This window comes from Thamnophis elegans, chromosome 2 (assembly GCF_009769535.1).
Source record: "Thamnophis elegans isolate rThaEle1 chromosome 2, rThaEle1.pri, whole genome shotgun sequence".
Lineage (NCBI taxonomy): Eukaryota > Metazoa > Chordata > Lepidosauria > Squamata > Colubridae > Thamnophis > Thamnophis elegans.
In genome coordinates this window covers 158,227,133-158,246,238 of record NC_045542.1, presented here as the reverse complement: position 1 = coordinate 158,246,238, position 19,106 = coordinate 158,227,133, and the positions used below count along the sequence as shown (strand labels likewise).

The window sequence follows — 19,106 nt, the reverse complement described above, 5'->3', positions numbered from 1 at the left end:
AGTCAGAATTCAGCCTAGTAATACACCAGAGGGACTCACACAGGAGAGAAACCCTTTGAATGTCCTGACTGTGGGAAAGGTTTCAGTAAGAAGTCCAACTGGTGATACACCAGAGGACTCACAAAAGAGAGAAACCCTTTGAATGTCCTGTTTGTGGGAAAAGTTTCGGTCACAATTCCCACTTGGTGGTACACCAATTGCTTCACACAGGAGAGAAACCTTTTGAATGTCCTGAGTGTGGGAAAAGGTCAGCAGCAATTCCCAGCTAGTGATACACCAGAGGACTCACACAGGAGACAAACCCTTTGAATGTCCTGCCTGTGGGAAAGGTTTCAGTCAGAAGTCCCACCTGTTGAGACACCAGAGGACTCACACAGGAGAGAAACCCTTTGAATGTCCTGTTTGTGGGAAAAGTTTCGGTCACAATTCCCACTTGGTGGTACACCAGCGGCTTCACACAGGAGAGAAACCTTTGAATGTCCTGACTGTGGGAAAGGTTTTCAGTCAGAATTCCGACCTAGTGATACACCAGAGGACTCACACAGGAGAGAAACCCTTTGAATGTCCTGACTGTGGGAAAGGATTTAGTCGGAATGCCAATCTAGTGATACACCAGAGGACACACACAGGAGAAAAACCCTTTGAATGTCCTGAATGTGGGAAAGGTTTCAGTCAGAATTCCGACCTAGTGATACACCAGAGGACTCACACAGGAGAAAAACCCTTTGAATGTCCTGACTGTGGGAAGTGTTTCAGTCAGAAGTCCCACCTGTTGAGACACCAGAGGACTCACACAGGAGAGAAACCCTTTGAATGTCCTGACTGTGGGAAAGGTTTCAGTCACAAGTCCACCCTGTTGAGACACCAGAGGACTCACACAGGAGAGAAACCTTTGAATGTCCTGGACTGTGGGAAAGGTTTCAGTCAGAATTCCCACCTAGTGATACACCAGAGGACTCACACAGGAGAGAAACCCTTTGAATGTCCTGACTGTGGGAAAGCTTTCAGTCAGAATTCTCAACTGAAGACACACCAGAGGACTCACACAGGAGAGAAACCTTTCGAATGTCCTGACTGTGGGAAAAGTTTCAGTCAGAATTCCGACCTAGTGACACACCAGAGGACTCACACAGGAGAGAAACCTTTTGAATGTCCTCACTGTGGGAAATGTTTCAGTCACAAGTCCAGCTTGTTGATACACCAGAGGACTCACACGGGAGAGAAACCCTTTGAATGTCCTGTTTGTGGAAAAAGTTTCAGTCACAATTCCCACCTGGTGGTACACCAGAGGACTCACACGGAAGAGAAACTCTTTGAATGTCCTGACTGTGGGAAAAGTTTCAGTCACAATTCCGACCTGGTGGTACATCAGAGGACTCACACAGGAGAAAAACACTTTGAATGTCCTGGCTGTGGAAAAGGTTTCAGTCACAAGTTCAGCTTATTGACACACCAGAGGACTCACACAGGAGAGAAACCTTTTGAATGTCCTTTTTGTGGAAAAGTTTCAGTTATAATTCCCACCTGGTGGTACACCAAATGACTCACACAGGAGAGAAACCCTTTGAATGTCCTGACTGTGGGAAAAGTTTCAGTCGGAATGCCAACCTAGTGATACACCAGAGGACTCACACAGGAGAGAAACCCTTTGAATGTCCTGAGTGTGGGGAAAAGTTTCAGTCACAATTCCGACCTGGTGGTACATCAGAGGACTCACACAGGAGAGAAACCTTTTGAATGTCGTGACTGTGGGAAAAGTTTCAGTAACAGGTCCAACCTGGTGACACACCAGAGGACTCACACGGGAGAGAAACCCTTTGAATGTCCTGTCTGTGGGAAATGTTTCAGTCACAAGTCCAGCCTGTTGATACACCAGAGGACTCACACAGGAGAGAAACTATAGGAGTGTCCGATTTGTGGGACAAGTTTCAGTTCCAATTTCTGCCAGGTACAAGACTTGAGGACTCACACAGGAGAGAAATCATATCCTTGTCTGCTGCTTTTTCACGCTTCTGATGGGCCGCTTATGCTTGTAGCCGAATGAGAAGAAAGACACCGGACAAATCCTTCTTGTGATAAGCTCTGGCCCCGAGCAATGCCCGGGAGGCTTTTTTATTAGTCCCAAACAAAGGAAAGGTGTATACAAATTACATCAACAGGCACATGATTAAATAATCCAATAATAATAATGCTGCGTGGCAAAAAGCTTCGTCTCTGGGCAAAAGAGGAGAGGTGAGTGAAAAGGGAGGCTGCTTCGTCCCTGGCAGGAGAAGAGAGATAAGGAATAGGGAGGGGGGAGTGGAGGAAAGTGAGCAGCTCGCATTCCTGCCTTTGAAATGCTAACTGCTAGATAGATGCTGGTACAGAAAGGCGCGCTAATTAATAGGAAGACTTACGTATTGCTAACAAGAATGTTTTGTTAGCATCCATCTCTGGGCCTGTGTTTTCCAGACAGCCTTAGCCGCCCTATACACAGAAGTGGTAATGGATCTCAACATCTCCTCATTTTTGTTTTAAAATGAGAAGGAGGAAAGCAAACATATCAAAATGCAGATTCTTCATCATCACTGGTTATAGCAAACACCTTTACAAACAAATTGTTGTCCAACTCATGGTCGTTCTCAGCGTCCAGAAGGGACTTAGTTTCGTGGATAAGCACGTTCTTCCTAGCTGAGGAAAAAAGGCCTTTGAATAGCTGAAAAAGGGAGGGTAGGCATTGAATGCAGCAGCAAAGTGACACAAGCACTACTATAATACATATAATGGAGGAAAAAATGCTTCTTAACCAGGAGCCATCTGGTAGCCAGGACCACAGACCATCCCACCAGGCCGGCAGGACGTCTTCTCGAATCTGGGAAGCCAACTCCTTTAAGGAACTGATTTGATGCTTAACCAATTGAGAGGTGTCTGACAGGTTAAAACAACACATGTTTTTGACAGATTCACAGCCTAGATGATGTACCAGTAACAGAAAATCAATGGCAGCACGATTGTCTAAGACAGCATGTCTGATCTCTGCCTGTTCCATATTCAACGCAGCTATGGCTGCAGATGTGATGTTATAGTTTTTGCAAGGGAACAGGCAATGCGATGGGCTGTCCTGTGGTTATGCATTGCTAAAGCCGGAACACCAACTATAGAGATAGCAAGGGAAAGATATTCAGCCTCGTTAAAAAGATTAATTGAGCTGTCACATGTTTCATCAAGGACTACCAACCTCCGTGGTCGTGGAGTGAGGTCCTGTTTGGTTGGTAGAACCGCAGTGAGACGACTCAGGCAGCAACGTGTATCTGATAGATTAGCAGATATGTAATTAAAAGTTTTCTGACCACATGTGAAAAACCAACCAGCAGGAAGCAGAACGTGAGCCCAGTTGTAGGAAATGTTCTCATAGGTGGAACAGTTGGCAGGAAAGATTCCCGTGGGCATACAGGATTGTGTGAGAGAAGCAGTACAATTTGAATGTGTGCACATGTAACGTTGGGTCCACTAGCTACAAAGGGTGTGGTGAGAGACATGGCATCAGCTGGGAGCCGTCTTGTGACAGGGCCCCACACTATAGAGTCACTGTAATTAACTTCCTCTCTTTTTTTAAACATTGCTAGCTGGGTGTCTTTTAAATAACAGAAAGAGGCGTGCAAACTGGTATTAAACAATTCCCTAATAACATGTTCAGGTCCACAGCTTCGCTTAGGCAAAAATTGGATACGTTTGCCTGTTCTGCCAAACGCATCCACAGGTTGTATGTCATTCGAGTGTGCAGATCGTGAGAAGCAGCTGACCTTTTCACCCTGTGTGTGAGAGATCTAGTAGGCACATGTAATGGTTCCTGTAACTTGTAAGAGGCACGATGGGAAATTTCACAGCGTATTAAAAAATGCAAGCAATACTAAAACTATGCCACACAGTGAAAAAGCTTTACGCAATATCGCACTTAGAATACATAGTTGAGTGCTGGTCACCATGATATAAAATGTTGAGATACTGGAAAATATGCACAGAAGAGCAATCAAGAGGACAAGATAGCTGTCTTCAAGTACTATGTATCTGACACAAAGAAGAGCAGTTGACTTATTCTCTAGGGCACCAGATGGTGGGATAAGTAATGGGGGGAAGCTATTTAAAATGAGGCCCACCTAGAAGATATGTATATGTATTTTGTCAGAGCAAATTAATCAGTGGAATAGTTTGCCTCCCGGTTTTGTGGGTCACTGGATGTTTTCAAGAGTGGACTGGGATTGATGCCTGTCCGAGAAGAAAGTGAAGTCATATTCCTCTGCGTTTCTTTCTCGCCAAATATCGCTCAATTCAAAATCATCCATAATGTCAAAGAAAGATTTGGGTAACTTTGCTCGCATCTTGGTATTTAGGCGGGAAATCTTCTTATCTCTCTTAGTGTCTATCACTCCATTCCAGTCACCCAATAGTGAAGAGCAGGTGGACCAGAAGACCTCCGAGGTCCCTTCCAAGCCTATAATGCAATGTTTCCATGAATTTGGAGGCAGTTTAGAAGATAGGTAAAGAGCAGCCACATGACTTCCTTGCGGATTTTTTGGGGGGAAAAAATTATTCAGAAAATTAATATAAATAAAACTCCAAAAAAAAAAAAACCACAAAGCTTTAAAAACAAAGCAAGAAATAGACACAACATTTAAAAAGAAAGCAAAAAAAAATGTGGAAAAACAGATTTACATATACTATCTCCTCCACTTGAGTATTCATGCATATGTCGGAGCAATATTAGTACCTCCCCTTGTGAAACAGGCCCAAAATTTATAAAGTTCTATATTTACAAAATATTTGACTTTCATCAATCTACTACACAGAGAGGCAAAATGGTTAACAGGTGAATAAACAGCAAAATTAAAATAGCATTAACAATTTAGTTTTGCATTTAATTTGTATAAAGTCCATAATGGCTTTTATTTACCATAATCATTGTCTGTGATCTGTCCGGATGAATTATCTTTGTTTGATTCTTACAAATAAAACTTTTTTTTTAATATTTTGGCTGAGAACAATAAAACGAATATTGTGTTTTATTCCTCAAATCATAACCTCTGTTGTCGATCCATTTTCCCAAAGAGTCCAGTCCAAATAGTTTTCCAGTTGGATATGGCAAGTCCATTGCCCAGCGACAACTAACTTAACTTCAAAGTCTGGTTCATCACACATCTAATCTGTTCACTCCAAATCTGTAGAATCCACAATTCCTTCAGTCTTCTCCAACCAACCAGCATGTTTCCAAACCATGGCGAGGAATCTCTTGAGAAGTGACTGTGCTCCCTATGGAAGCTTCTTGGGAAGAGCTCAGGCTCACAAAGGGATCATTTTTGTGCGCTCATAATCCCAAACGCTTCCATCAGTTTTTCAGGCCATTTCCAGGCTGTTTTTGGAGCCATTTTTTTGCCGTTTTTGTTTGTTTTGGATTGTTTTTTAGATGGAATGTGAAATGATTATACTGGATTAGAAAAATATCAGTTGGAAAAGTTACCAGGGATAGAAAAAGAATGGAGGGGGAATTTGGAAATAAGTCTAACAAAATATATTTAAAATTACAACACGAGACCTAAAAATATTGGTGCTTACTGATATATAACTATGTAATAGTATTATGGGGATAACTGGAAACCTGAATCCCTCTCACACTTCGGCCAAAAAAGAGGCTTGGGGGGGGGGGGAATCAATTGAACTTGTATATAAGTAGACCTTTAAAAGGAGAAGGTATGTAAAATTAGTAATAAGGAAAATAGTTTTTTTGAATATAATTATTAATCCCATTGATATTGAATGGGGTTTGCTGAAACACTGAAATACACCATGCAAATAGAGACTGGAAGGGAGAAAAAGAGAGGGAAAGCGAGAGAGAGGAGACAGGAGAGAGGAAGCAGAAGGGAGGAAGGAGAGAAGGAAGGTGTGAAAGAGGGCAGAGGAAGAGAGCAAGGGGAAGAAGAGAAGAGAGAGATCAAGGGAAGAAAGGAGATAGGGAGGAGAGAAAGGGTTGAAGATGAAATAGACTATAATATGGTGTATGGAAAGCAGAAGAGCAAATAAAATTGATGGGCTTGATTGCAAGATAAATCGCTATATCACTGATTTTTTTTTTCAATGTTTGTTAATATGTAATAGTATACTTTAGATTATATGTATGTTAAAAAAGAAAAAGAAAAAAACTTTTTTTGGCAAAAAAATATTCAGAAAATTAATTTAAATTACAAACTCCCGAAACAAAGAAATTTTTAAAAACAAAACAAGGAGAGACACAACATTTAAATAGAAGGGAAAATGTGGCTCAAGAAGACAAAAACAGATTTACATATAATTTATCCCCCCCAGTTGAGTATTAATAAATATATTGGAACAATATTAGTTTTCTCTCCTTGTAAAGCAAGCCCAAAATTTAAAAAGTAGCAAACAAGTGAACCGACCAGCAAAGTTAAAACATCAAAGCATTAACAATCTAGTTTTGTTTTAATTTGTATAAGGTCCAGAATGGCTTTTATTTACCAAATCATTGTCTCTGATCTGTCCGGGATGAAATATCTTTGTTTGATTCTTACAATAAAACTTTTTCTTAATATTTTCATTGAGAACAATAAAACAAGTATTGTAATTTATTCCTCAAAATCATAAACCCCTGTTGTCGATCCATTTTCCCCAAAGAGTCCAGTCCAAATAATTTTCCAGTTGGATATGGCAAGTCCATTCCCAGCGACAACCAACTTCCCTTCAAAGTCCGTTCATCACACATCTAATCTGTTCACTCCAAATCTGTAGAATCCACATCTCCTTCAGCCTTCTCCAGCCAACCAGCAGTTTCCAAACCATGGCGAGGAATCTTTTAAGAAGTGGCTGTGCTCCCTATGGAAGCTTCTTGGGAAGAGCTCAGGCTCACAAAAGAATTCATTTCTTGGCGCTCATAATCCCAAACGCTTCCATCAGTTTTTCAGGCCATTTCCAGGCTCTTTTGCTCCCTAAGCGAGCCTTTGCTGTGCTTTGGCGCATGATTGAGGGCCACGCACGCACCGGGACGGTGCCACACAAAGCAGCTAGATGGGGAGGGTGTGGTCTACCTGCTTTCTGTGTGTATGTGTATGGGGGGGGGGCATGGATTGTTCGGCGCTGAGAGAGAAGCAGCTGCGGCAGCGGGAAAACGAGGCTCTTTTGCCAGCCTTCCAGCTGAGAAAACAGAGATATTCGCCGGTTCTGTGGGCGTGGCTAGGTGGGAGGGCCTACGACTGTGTGCGTGAGTGCCCCCATCTAGCCACGCCCACAGAGCCTTTAGTTTTTTAAAAAATTGAAATCCACCCCGTGACTGTTTCAGAAGAGGAAGTTCCTCTGGGCTTCTCGCCTGCTCCCATCCTTTCTAGCCATGAAGTTCTCGATGGTTTTAACTCCTTTAAACTCAGCACTGAGGCCGCAATTGTACTGTTGGCTTTCCAGTTACAAACGCTGCCATCTCTTGATAGGAGGCCGAAAAACAGGGTTGAGTCTTGCTGTGTGGTGGTAACGAAGGGGCTTTGGGAAATTCCTATTATTGCTTAAAGACTTTGTCCTTGTTTGGATCTGAATGAGGAGGGCTAATCCCATCACCCTGCAGCTGAAGATAGTTTGTGTTGCAGATGAGATGTCTTTTGTCTTTCTGGGGCTATTAACAAAGGTGGGGGCTGCTTTCCAATAGAATGTTTCTCCTTTTCTCATCCAGGGAGGTATCATATTCTGCCTTTTTAATATTTCCTAGATTTCATTTTTCTAGGAGAGGGTGGGTGATATCTTCTACACCCCGTTTGCATCAACAGAATACATGTTCCCCAAGTTTAAAATGGAATTAGGCACAGGAGACATGGGACACCACAACAAAGCTCTATATTACAATGCCAACCTAACAAGCTCCAGTGTAGGAGAGCCCAAAACCGGATGAGTGAAAAGTGACTAACCCTACCAGATTCCTCTTGACACAGTGCATAAGGTTAGATATTGTATTCAGCAAATCACAGCATCTAAGGGTGAAGGATGGTGGGTGTTGTAGTCCAATGACCTCTGCAGCTCTTTCTTTCCTCATCTTCAATAGCTATGAATTCCTAATTTCCATTTAGAGATCCAGATTAGCACATCTTTTTTTTTTAACCTGGATCTTTATTTTGGGTCTTTTGGCCTCCCCTTGAGGGGGTGACGGTTTTTTGCGGTTCCCGGTTGGGGGAACTTTGGCATCGCTCGGCCGCGTCCCCGTCGTCCCCTCCCTGCAGCTCTTCAGTGAAGGGGTTAAAGGCAGAGACTTTTGCGCCCAGAGTGGAGGCAGGAAAAGGGGAAACCCAGTTTCCTTCCCCTCTCTGATCTCCAGATGTCTCTTACGCCAAGTGCTGCGGGGATCCCCGCTCGGGGAGAGGTGCTCAAGGGCTGCCAGGTGGGCAAGGACGCTGCGAGTGGGGGAGGGGAAAGGAGGAGGAGGGGGATCTCCAGGTGCGGGAAGGGGAGGGGGGATTCCTTGGGGGAGGGAAGGAGAGCGAGGTGGGGTTTCCCCAGTTGCGCCCCCTCCCCTTCCCAGTCTCCCGCCTTTCCTTGCAAGGTTTTCTGCTCCGTGGGAACTGCTGCGCCGCCGCTTCTCCTCCTCCTCCTCCTCCTCCTCGGTTGCTGCTTCTGCGAACGGCTCTCTTTCACACCCCCCCCCCTTAAAATCCTCCCTCCATTCCACCCCCTCCTTCCCTGCAGCCCCATATTTTGGTGCAGCTCTGCTCCCGGGGGAGGCCGCCTGGTGTTGGAGAAGGTTGGCCACCCCCGTTCCCACCTTCCCCTGTGGCTGCTGGGAGGATCTGCCTTCCGGGGTCTGGAGGGGTGGAAGAGCATCTGGGCTCAGATGCTCACTCCCAGGGCGTGAACCCTGCTACGAGGAGCCCAGTGGCATCTAAAGGTGGGCTTGCTTTGAGACGCATCACCTGAATCTGCCTCTCACCTGCCCAGATTCCCTTCCTGGTGACAGCTGCATCCCCGTTTTCTCTCTTACCATGGGAGGGAATAGCCCTGTCTGCAAAGGTTTTCGATTTAATTTTAGTCCTTTATGGGCTGTATAATCTACCCTGAAGAAAAAGTTCTACACTGTTCTTTACAAACAGCTTTGCAAAATGATCAAGAGGCTTCTGTGATATGTGTGTGTGAGGGGGGGGGGAGAGAAGGGAATAGAAGGAGGTGGGTTTTTTTGGTTGGAAGAGGAGGGGGGAGGGGGAAAGGAGGGGTGAAGGGGGAAAGGAAGTGGAGGGGGAAAGGAGGGGGAGGGCGGAAAGAGGAGTTCCTTGAGGGAAAAAGGCGGGAAGATAAGGATAGGAGGAAGCTAGGGAGAAAAGGGCTGAGAGGGTAGGAAAAGAGGCTTAAGGGGGAAATGGACAAAGAGGCCTGGGGAAAGGCAGAGGGAGTGAAGGGAATAGAGAGGATAGGAGGAGCTTCTGTGGGACAAGCCTGAGGCAGAGAAGGGACTGGACGGCAGAGGCTTTTGTGGGGCAAGCCTGAGGGAGAGAAGGGGATGGGACAGGAGAGACTTTTGTGGGGTAAGCCTGAGGGAGAGAAGGGGATGGGACGGGAGAGGCTTTTGTGGGCAAGCCTGAGGAAGAGAAGGGGATGGGACAGGAAAGGCTTCCGTTGGGCAAGCCTGAGGGAGAGAAGGGGATGGGACAGGAGAGGATTCGGTGGGGCAAGCCTGAGGCAGAGAAGGGGATGGGACAGGAGGGGATTCTTTGGGGCAAGCCTGAGGGAGAGAAGGGGATGGGACAGGAGAGGATTCGGTGGGGCAAGCCTGAGGCAGAGAAGGGGATGGGACAGGAGAGGCTTTTCTGGGGTAAGCCTGAGGGAGAGAAGGGGACAGGACAGGAGAGGATTCTGTGGGGCAAGCCTGAGGCAAAGAAGGGGATGGGACAGGAGGGGATTCTTTGGGGCAAGCCTGAGGGAGAGAAGGGGATGGGACAGGAGAGGCTTCTGTGGGGCAAAGCCTGAGGGAGAGAAGGGGATAGGACAGGAGAAGCTTTTATGGGGCAAGCCTGAGGGAGAGAAGGGGATGGGACAGGTGAGGCTTCTGTTGGGAGTGCCTGAGGAAGAGAAGGGGATGGGACAGGAAAGGCTTCCGTTGGGCAAGCCTGAGGGAGAGAAGGGGATGGGACAGGAGAGGATTCGGTGGGGCAAGCCTGAGGCAGAGAAGGGGATGGGACAGGAGAGGCTTTTCTGGGGTAAGCCTGAGGGAGAGAAGGGGACAGGACAGGAGGGGGATTCTTTGGGGCAAGCCTGAGGGAGAGAAGGGGATGGGACAGGAGAGGCTTCTGTGGGGCAAAGCCTGAGGGAGAGAAGGGGATAGGACAGGAGAAGCTTTTATGGGGCAAGCCTGAGGGAGAGAAGGGGATGGGACAGGTGAGGCTTCTGTTGGGAGTGCCTGAGGCAGGGAAGGAAATGGGACAGGAGAGAATTCTGTGGGGCAAGCCTGAGGGAGAGAAGGGGATGGGACAGGAGAGGATTCTGTGGGGCAAGCCTGAGGCAGAGAAGGGGATGGGACAGGAGAGGCTTTTCTGGGGTAAGCCTGAGGGAGAGAAGGGGACAGGACAGGAGAGGATTCTGTGGGGCAAGCCTGAGGCAAAGAAGGGGATGGGACAGGAGGGGATTCTGTGGGGCAAGCCTGAGGGAGGAAAAGGGGATAGGACAGGAGAGGCTTTTGTGAGGCAAGCCTGAGGGAGAGAAGGGGATGGGACAGGAGAGGCTTCTGTGGGGCAAAGCCTGAGGGAGAGACGGGGATAGGACAGGAGAAGCTTTTATGGGGCAAGCCTGAGGGAGAGAAGGGGATGGGACAGGAGAGGCTTCTGTTGGGAGTGCCTGAGGCAGGGAAGGAAATGGGACAGGAGAGAATTCTGTGGGGCAAGCCTGAGGGAGAGAAGGGGACAGGACAGGAGAGGCTTTTGTGGGGTAAGCCTGAGGGAGAGAAGGGGATGGGACAGGAGAGGATTCTGTGGGGCAAGCCTGAGGGAGAGAAGGGGATGGGACAGGAGAGGCTTTTGTGGGGCAAGGCTGAGGGAGAGAAGGGGATAGGACAGGAGAGGCTTTTGTGGGGCAAGCCTGAAGGAGTGAAGGGGATAGGACAGGAGAGGCTTTTGTGGGGCAAGCCTGAGGGACAGAAGGGGATAGGACAGGAGAGGCTTTTGTGGGGCAAGCCTGAGGCAGAGAAGGGGATGGGACAGTAGAGACTTCTGTGGGGCAAGCCTGAGGGAGAGAAGGGGATGGGACAGTAGAGGCTTCTGTGGGGCAAGCCTGAGGCAGAGAAGGGGATGGACAGGAGAGGGTTTTGTGGGGCAAGCCTGAGGGAGAGAAGGGGATGGGACAGGAGAGGCTTTTGTGGGGTAAGCCTGAGGGAGAGAAGGGGATGGGACAGGAGAGGATTCTGTGGGGCAAGCCTGAGGAGAGAAGGGGATGGGACAGGAGAGGCTTTTGTGGGGCAAGGCTGAGGGAGAGAAGGGGATAGGACAGGAGAGGCTTTTGTGGGGCAAGCCTGAGGGAGAGAAGGGGATGGGACAGGAGAGACTTTTGTGGGGTAAGCCTGAGGGAGAGAAGGGGATGGGACGGGGAGAGGCTTTTGTGGGGCAAGCCTGAGGAAGAGAAGGGGATGGGACAGGAAAGGCTTCGTTGGGCAAGCCTGAGGGAGAGAAGGGGATGGGACAGGAGAGGATTCGGTGGGGCAAGCCTGAGGCAGAGAAGGGGATGGGACAGGAGAGGCTTTTCTGGGTAAGCCTGAGGGAGAGAAGGGGACAGGACAGGAGAGGATTCTGTGGGGCAAGCCTGAGGCAAAGAAGGGGATGGGACAGGAGGGGATTCTTTGGGGCAAGCCTGAGGGAGAGAAGGGGATGGACAGGAGAGGCTTCTGTGGGGCAAAGCCTGAGGGAGAGAAGGGGATAGGACAGGAGAAGCTTTTATGGGGCAAGCCTGAGGGAGAGGAAGGGGATGGGACAGGAGAGGCTTCTGTTGGGAGTGCCTGAGGCAGGGAAGGAAATGGGACAGAGAGAATTCTGTGGGGCAAGCCTGAGGGAGAGAAGGGGACAGGACAGGAGAGGCTTTTGTGGGGTAAGCCTGAGGGAGAGAAGGGGATGGGACCGGAGGGATTCTGTGGGCAAGCCTGAGGGAGAGAAGGGGATGGGACAGGAGAGGCTTTTGTGGGGCAAGGCTGAGGGAGAGAAGGGGATAGGACAGGAGAGGCTTTTGTGGGCAAGCCTGAAGGAGGTGAAGGGGATAGGACAGGAGAGGCTTTTTGTGGGGCAAGCCTGAGGGAGAGAAGGGGATAGGACAGGAGAGGCTTTTGTGGGGCAAGCCTGAGGGAGAGAAGGGGATGGGACAGTAGAGGCTTCTGTGGGGCAATCCTGAGGCAGAGAAGGGGATGGGACAGTAGAGGAGACTTCTGTGGGGGCAAGCCTGAGGGAGAGAAGGGATGGGACAGTAGAGGCTCTGTGGGGCAAGCCTGAGGCAGAGAAGGGGATGAGACAGGAGAGGGTTTTGTGGGGCAAGCCTGAGGAGAGAAGGGGATGGGACCAGGAGAGACTTTTGGGGGGTAGCCTGAGGGAGAGAAGTGGATAGGGCAGTAGAGTCTTCTGTGGGGTGTGCCTGAGCCAGAGAAGGGAACAGGACAGGAGAGGCTTTGTAGGACAAGCCTGAGGCAGAGAAGGAACAGGACCAGGAGAGGCTTTTGTGGGGCAAGCTGAGGCAGAGAAGGGAACAGGACAGGAGAGGCTTTTGTAGACAAGCCTGAGCCAGAGAAGGGAACCGGACAGGAGAGGCTTTGTAGGACAAGCCTGAGGCAGAGAAGGGAACAGGACAGGAGAGGCTTTTGTGGGGCAAGCCTGAGGCAGAGAAGGAGGAACGACAGGAGAGGGCTTTTTGTGGGGCCAGCCTGAGCAGACGAAGGGCACAGGAAGGAGAGGCTTTTGTAGGAGAAGCCTGAGGCGAGAAGGGAACAGGACAGGAGAGGCTTTTGTGGGGCAAGCCTGAGCCAGAGAAGGGAACAGGACAGGAGAGGCTTTTTGTAGGACAAGCCTGAGGCAAGAGAAGGGAACAGGACCAGGAGAGGCTTTTGTGGGGCAAGCCTGAGCCAGAGAGGGAACAGGACAGGAGAGGCTTTTGTAGGAGAAGCCTGAGGTAGAGAAGGGGATGGGACAGGAGAGGCTTTTGTGGGGCAAGCCTGAGGCAGAGAAGGGGATAGGATCAGAAGGGATATAGAAAGATAAAGAGATGTTAGGTCAAGGGACAGACCTGGGAGCTCTAATACCTGCCTGCAGAGCATTTTGGGAAAGAAAGACTGTGTGCACAAGAGGCAGGTTGGTTGAGCTCCAAAGAAGCTTCAGTTTTTGGAATAAAATGTCTTCGGAAAGTTCTGTTTATATTGTATGAGATAACCATCCTAGTTATTCCATTGCAACCTTCTCTGTTCCATTTTCAGTTTTTCTCCAAATTTCATGTCTATTTAAAGCACAGGAATTTCTCTGAGTCTGCACTTTCGCTTTCCCTTTCTCTAAAGTTTTCTAAAACATTTTAATATAATGTAGTTTGGAGCACTTAGAACTTATTCAGCCTGGTGTATGGATGGTCTTTTTTAAAGAGGAGGGCAGTGATCCTTTTTCTCCCAAGTGCTTTGAAGGATAAACCACAGCTTAATCAGGGATCCCCAACCCCTGGTCCTTGGACTGACACTAGGCCAGTGACGTGCAGTCAGAGGAGACAGAGGAGGTAGAGCCTCACCACTGTGATATGAAAAGAAAAAAAACGTAAAAGGAAAAGGCTGAGGTAGTTGCTGCCAGAGTCACAGTGGATGCTCTGCTTAGTGCTTAATGGTTTAAAAAGGCCTCTTAAAAAGTGCCCTCTACAGGAGGAGGCGGGAGAACCACGTGCCTCATTTAGTCTGACTTTATGATCACTCGAGCAGAATTAAGCAAGGGTGAAAAGTCAAAAAATTCCTTATGTAGATGAGGCATGTGGTTCTCTTGCCTCCTCCTATACAGGGTGTTTTTTTAGAAGCTTTTTTAAACAGTTAAGCAGAGTCATCCATTGGGGACTCTGGCAGCAGCTAACCCAGCACGACCTCAGCAGCCCTTGTGTTTTTCCTTTTATATTTTTACATTTTCATGATGGCAGGCAAGAGCAGAGTTGAAATCCTCTGTGATTGTGAAACAGCTGGAAAAGATATGTGGGTGGGAGGGAGATGGAGTAATTCAAGATTAATGTAATTTGTAATTGTAAATAATTTGTGTATGTTTGTGTGCTTGTGTTTTGTTTCTTCACTCAAACAAACTCTCTCTAAATTTGAGAGAGAGTTTGTTTGAGAAGAGAGGGAAGTGGGTAGGAGAGGCAGGGAGGGCAGCCCGCCAGCTTTCTTTCTCTGTGTTGGGACAGCCCACCAGCAGAGGCGGGTCTTTTACCCCGCCTCTGCTGTCGGACTTGCACCATCTTTTGCCCAGGGGCGGGCAGCTCAGGCAGGCTGCAGCCTCTGGACAAAAGAAAGAAAGCAGTTTTTGCCCACCCCGCTGCTATGTCCGACATAGAGGTGGGACGCCTCTATGTCGGACATAGAAAGAAAGTGGCTTTTGCCCGCCCCACCGCTATTTCCGACATAGAAAGAAAGCGGCTTTTGCCCGCCCCGCCACTATGTCCGACATAGTGCCTCACCAGCCATAAACCTCACCACACGTCACCAAATTATACATGTATTAACTGCTGACTAAAATTATTCAATCATGGTTAGAACAAATGATGGGATACCATATTCTGTTTAAACCAGAAATTTTTCTCCCTAGGTATAATAGCGGAAGGGTTTAAGGAAGATACACTTTATACACAGAGCCAAGGTGGCGCAGTGGTTAAATGCAGCACTGCAGGCTCCTGCTAGATCAGCAGGTCAGCGGTTCAAATCTCACCGGCTCAGGGTTGACTCAGCCTTCCATCCTTCCGAGGTGGGTAAAATGAGGACCCAGATTGTTGGGGGCAATATGCTGACTCTCTGTAAACCGCTTAGAGAGGCCTGAAAGGCCTATGAAGCGGTATATAAGTCTACTGCTATTGCTATCTAATTATACATGTACTAACTGCGGCGCGCATAACTTATGCATAATATTGGAAAAAAGAAAATACGCCATTTGAGCTAGGTATAATCAGAAAAGTGTTGGCCTGTGCGGAAGCAGATATGCTCACTCTTGAACTTAAAAATAAAGGCGAATCAAAATATTTGAAGTCTGGAACAGATTTTATGATGGGTATAGGACAAGTTGAAAAGACCAGTATATATTGTGATTGGACAGAAGGATAGACAATGTATTAAGTTGGCTAATAGTTAATGGTTGAGACTAGTTATATATAATGTGAATGTATGTTCACTTCGACTTTGCGGTACTGCATTGTTTTAAATGTAAAAATAATAAAAATATACTCCAAAAAGAAAATCCTAACGATTACTGCAATCAACCAATGGAATAGCTTGCCTTCAGAAGTTTTGGGTGCTCCATCACTGGAAGCTTTCAAAACGAGATTTGACGGCCACTTCTGAAATGGTAGAGCAGAGAGTTGGACTAGAAGACCTTTAAGGTCCCTTCCCACTCTATTATTTGTTATATATAGTCATTTTAATTACAGTGATTCTAGCCAATAATTGCTATACTAAGAATTCGTATTGACCCAAGTCAACAAGAGAATTTCATGGTTGAATGCAAATGTGAACTTGGATCTCCGTAATCTTCAATGTGTAAAATAAATCAAAATTAATCTAAGATTATTTTAGCATTGTGAAATATTTCCTTTTTATCTTTAATGTATATGGTTTTCTTTTTTTATATGTATATCTTCTGCAACCATTTTATAAGCAATTTCTTTGAATCTTACAGGCAAAGAGGATGCCATAAGAGAACTCCGGACAACTGAGAATAACAAGCAATGTTAAAAAGGGAAATCAATGAAGCCAGAAATCAAAACATTTCCATTTCCTTCAGAAACCCACAAAATTCTCCTTCTTCCCCAGCAGGTAATCAAGAAGAGATTTCAAACTGGAAAAAGTAGAGTATGCAGAACACAAGGATACATTACAGGTAGTCCTCGACTTAAAAGTTCATTTAGTAACTATTCAAAGTGACAGTGGCACTGAAAAACCTGACATGACCATTTTTCACACTTATGACTTTTGCTGCAGCCCCATGGTCACGTGATCTATATTTGAATCCTTGGCAGCTAACTCACATTTATGACGATTGCCCTGTTCTAGGGTCACGTGATCCCCTTTTGCAGGTCCACAGATGTGGCTATTGTGGGCAAAGTGCGTATTTCAAATCACAATTGAGTGTGCACGAAATGATCCACATTGGAGAAAAACAATATTAATGTGGCCAAAGCTTTAGTCAGAACTGCTCCTTGTGGTTGGTTCATGGAGGGACCCACATAGGGAAGGAGCCCTACATGTACTCCCAATGAAGTGAGCTTGGCAACTTGGTGATACATTAGAGAACACACCAGGGAGAATTCTGATTGTGAGAAAAGTTTCAGTCTGAACTCCAGCCTGGTAATATTAGAGGATGCAAACAAAAATAAATTATATGAATGTCCTGATTGCGGGAAAGGTTTCAGACAGAATTCCGACCTAGTGATACACCAGAGGACTCACACAGGAGAGAAACCCTTTGAATGTCCTGAATGTGGGAAAGGTTTCAGTCGGAATGCCAACCTAGTGATACACCAGAGGACTCACACAGGAGAGAAACCCTTTGAATGTCCTGACTGTGGGAAACGTTTCCGTTGGAAAGCCAACCTTGTGATACACCAGAGGACTCACACAGGAGAGAAACCCTTTGAATGTCCTGACTGTGGGAAAGGTTTCAGTAAGAAGTCCAACCTGGTGATACACCAGAGGACTCACACGGAGAGAAACCCTTTGAATGTCCTGTTTGTGGGAAAGGTTTCGGTCACAATTCCCACTTGGTGGTACACCAATTGCTTCACACAGGAGAGAAACCCTTTGAATGTCCTGACTGTGGGAAAAGTTTCAGCAGCAATTCCCACCTAGTGATACACCAGCGGCTTCACACAGGAGAAAAACCCTTTGAATGCCCTGACTGTGGGAAAGGTTTCAGTCAGAATTCCGACCTAGTGACACACAAGTGGACTCACACAGGAGAGAAACCTTTTGAATGTCCTGACTGTGGGAAAGGTTTCAGTCGGAATGCCAACCTAGTGATACACCAGAGGACTCACACAGGAGAGAAACCCTTTGAATGTCCTGACTGTGGGAAAGGTTTCAGTCAGAATTCCGACCTAGTGATACACCAGAGGACTCACACAGGAGAGAAACCCTTTGAATGTCCTGACTGTGGGAAATGTTTCAGTCACAAGTCCACCCTGTTGAGACACCAGAGGACTCACACAGGAGAGAAACCCTTTGAATGTCCTGACTGTGGGAAAGCTTTCAGTCAGTATTCCGACCTAGTGATACACCAGAGGACTCACACAGGAGAGAAACCCTTTGAATGTCCTGACTGTGGGAAAGGTTTCAGTCAGAATTCCTACCTAGTGATACACCAGAGGACACACACAGGAGAGAAACCCTTTGAATGTCCTGACTGTGGGAAAGGTTTCAGCAAGAATTCCCACCTAGATATACACCAGAGGACTCACACAGGAGAGAAACCCTTTGAATGTCCTGACTGTGGGAAAGGTTTCAGTCAGAATTCCCACCTAGTGAAACACCAGAGGACTCACACAGGAGAGAAACCCTTTGAATGTCCTGACTGTGGGAAAAGTTTCAGCAAGAATTCCCACCTAGTGATACACCAGAGGACACACACAGGAGAGAAACCCTTTGAATGTCCTGACTGTGGGAAAGCTTTCAGTCAGAATTCCTACCTAGTGATACACCAGAGGACCCACACAGGAGAGAAACCCTTTGAATGTCCTGACTGTGGGAAAGCTTTCAGTCAGAATTCTCACCTGAAGACACACCAGAGGACTCACACAGGAGAGAAACCTTTCAAATGTCCTTACTGTGGGAAATGTTTCAGTCAGAATTCCGACCTTGTGACACACCAGAGGACTCACACAGGAGAGAAACCTTTTGAATGTCCTCACTGTGGGACAAGTTTCAGTAGCAGGTCCAACCTGGTGACACACCAGAGGACTCACACAGGAGAGAAACCCTTTGAATGTCCTGTTTGTGGAAAAAGTTTCAGTCACAATTCCCACCTGGTGGTACATCAGAGGACTCACACGGGAGAGAAACCCTTTGAATGTCCTGACTGTGGGAAATGTTTCAGTCACAAGTCCAGCCTGTTGATCCACCAGAAGACTCACACAGGAGAGAAACTGTAGGAGTGTCCGATTTGTGGGACAAGTTTCAGTCACAATTCCCACCTGGTGGTACACCAAAGGTCTCACACGAGAGAAACCCTTTGAATGTCCTGACTGTGGGAAAGGTTTCAGTCAAAATGCCAACCTAGTGATACACCAGAGGACTCACACAGGAGAGAAACCGTAGGAGTGTCCGATATGTGGGACAAGTTTCAGTTCCAATTTCTGCCAGGTACAACAACAGAGGACTCAAACAGGAGAGAAATCATATCCCTGTCTATATTGTGGGGAATGTTTCATTACAAAATTCTACCTCATGAGTCACCAGAGAACTCATATAGGAGCGAAACTGTATGAATGTCCTATTTGTGGCAAAGGTTCCACTCAGAATTCTAGCTTGATGAAACATCAGAAGTCTCACACGGGAGAGAAACCCTTTGAATGTCTTGACTGTGGAAAAGGTTTCATTTCAAAATTACAGCTCACAAATCACCAGATGTTACACACAGGAGAGAATGCTTTTGAATATGCTGACTGTGGGAAAAGTTTCACCAAGAATTCCAGTCTGGTTAAACACCAGAGGACTCACACAGGGAGAAACCGTATGAGTGTCCTGTTTGTGGCAAAAGCTTCAGTCAGAATTTCAACATGGTGATTCACCGGAGATCACATGAAAAACACTGAATGCCCTATTTCATTTCAGTTCAAACCTAGTGAAACACAGGGGACTCACATGGGAGCGCCTTTCAAATGGCCAGTCTGGATATTCCTTTTGGCCA

At 46.9% G+C, this 19,106-nt stretch overlaps 2 protein-coding genes and 1 long non-coding RNA gene across 3 annotated transcripts in view; all 3 read left to right on the top strand.

The window, feature by feature from the left end:
- The window catches only part of LOC116523843 (zinc finger protein 182-like), a 40,620-nt gene extending 22,250 nt beyond the window's left edge, over window positions 1–18,370 (top strand). Inside the window, exons 4-5 of the mRNA XM_032238932.1 lie at window positions 16,991–17,026; window positions 17,279–18,370. Of these exons, the coding sequence (XP_032094823.1) occupies window positions 16,991–17,026; window positions 17,279–18,348 (1,106 nt within the window). The 3' untranslated portion in view covers window positions 18,349–18,370. The remainder of the gene's footprint in view (window positions 1–16,990; window positions 17,027–17,278) is intronic.
- On the top strand, window positions 143–2,082 carry LOC116503789 (zinc finger protein 33B-like). The gene is made up of 3 exons (XM_032210408.1): window positions 143–149; window positions 237–1,367; window positions 1,704–2,082. The coding sequence occupies exons 1-3, from the start codon at window positions 143–145 to the stop codon at window positions 1,901–1,903; spliced, it is 1,338 nt and encodes a 445-aa protein (XP_032066299.1). The 3' UTR covers window positions 1,904–2,082.
- LOC116523863 lies at window positions 8,316–16,058 on the top strand. The gene is made up of 2 exons (XR_004257165.1): window positions 8,316–8,404; window positions 15,882–16,058. It is a non-coding gene; the product is annotated as an uncharacterized LOC116523863 (long non-coding RNA).
- Window positions 18,371–19,106: the final 736 nt, after the last annotated feature.

Excerpts from the sequence above, each read along its gene's own strand:
- LOC116503789 (XM_032210408.1), top strand. Across the intron at positions 1,368-1,703 it reads CAATTCCGACCTGGTGGTAC|ATCAGAGGACTCACACAGGA; the intron begins ATCAGAGGACTC and ends ACCTGGTGGTAC.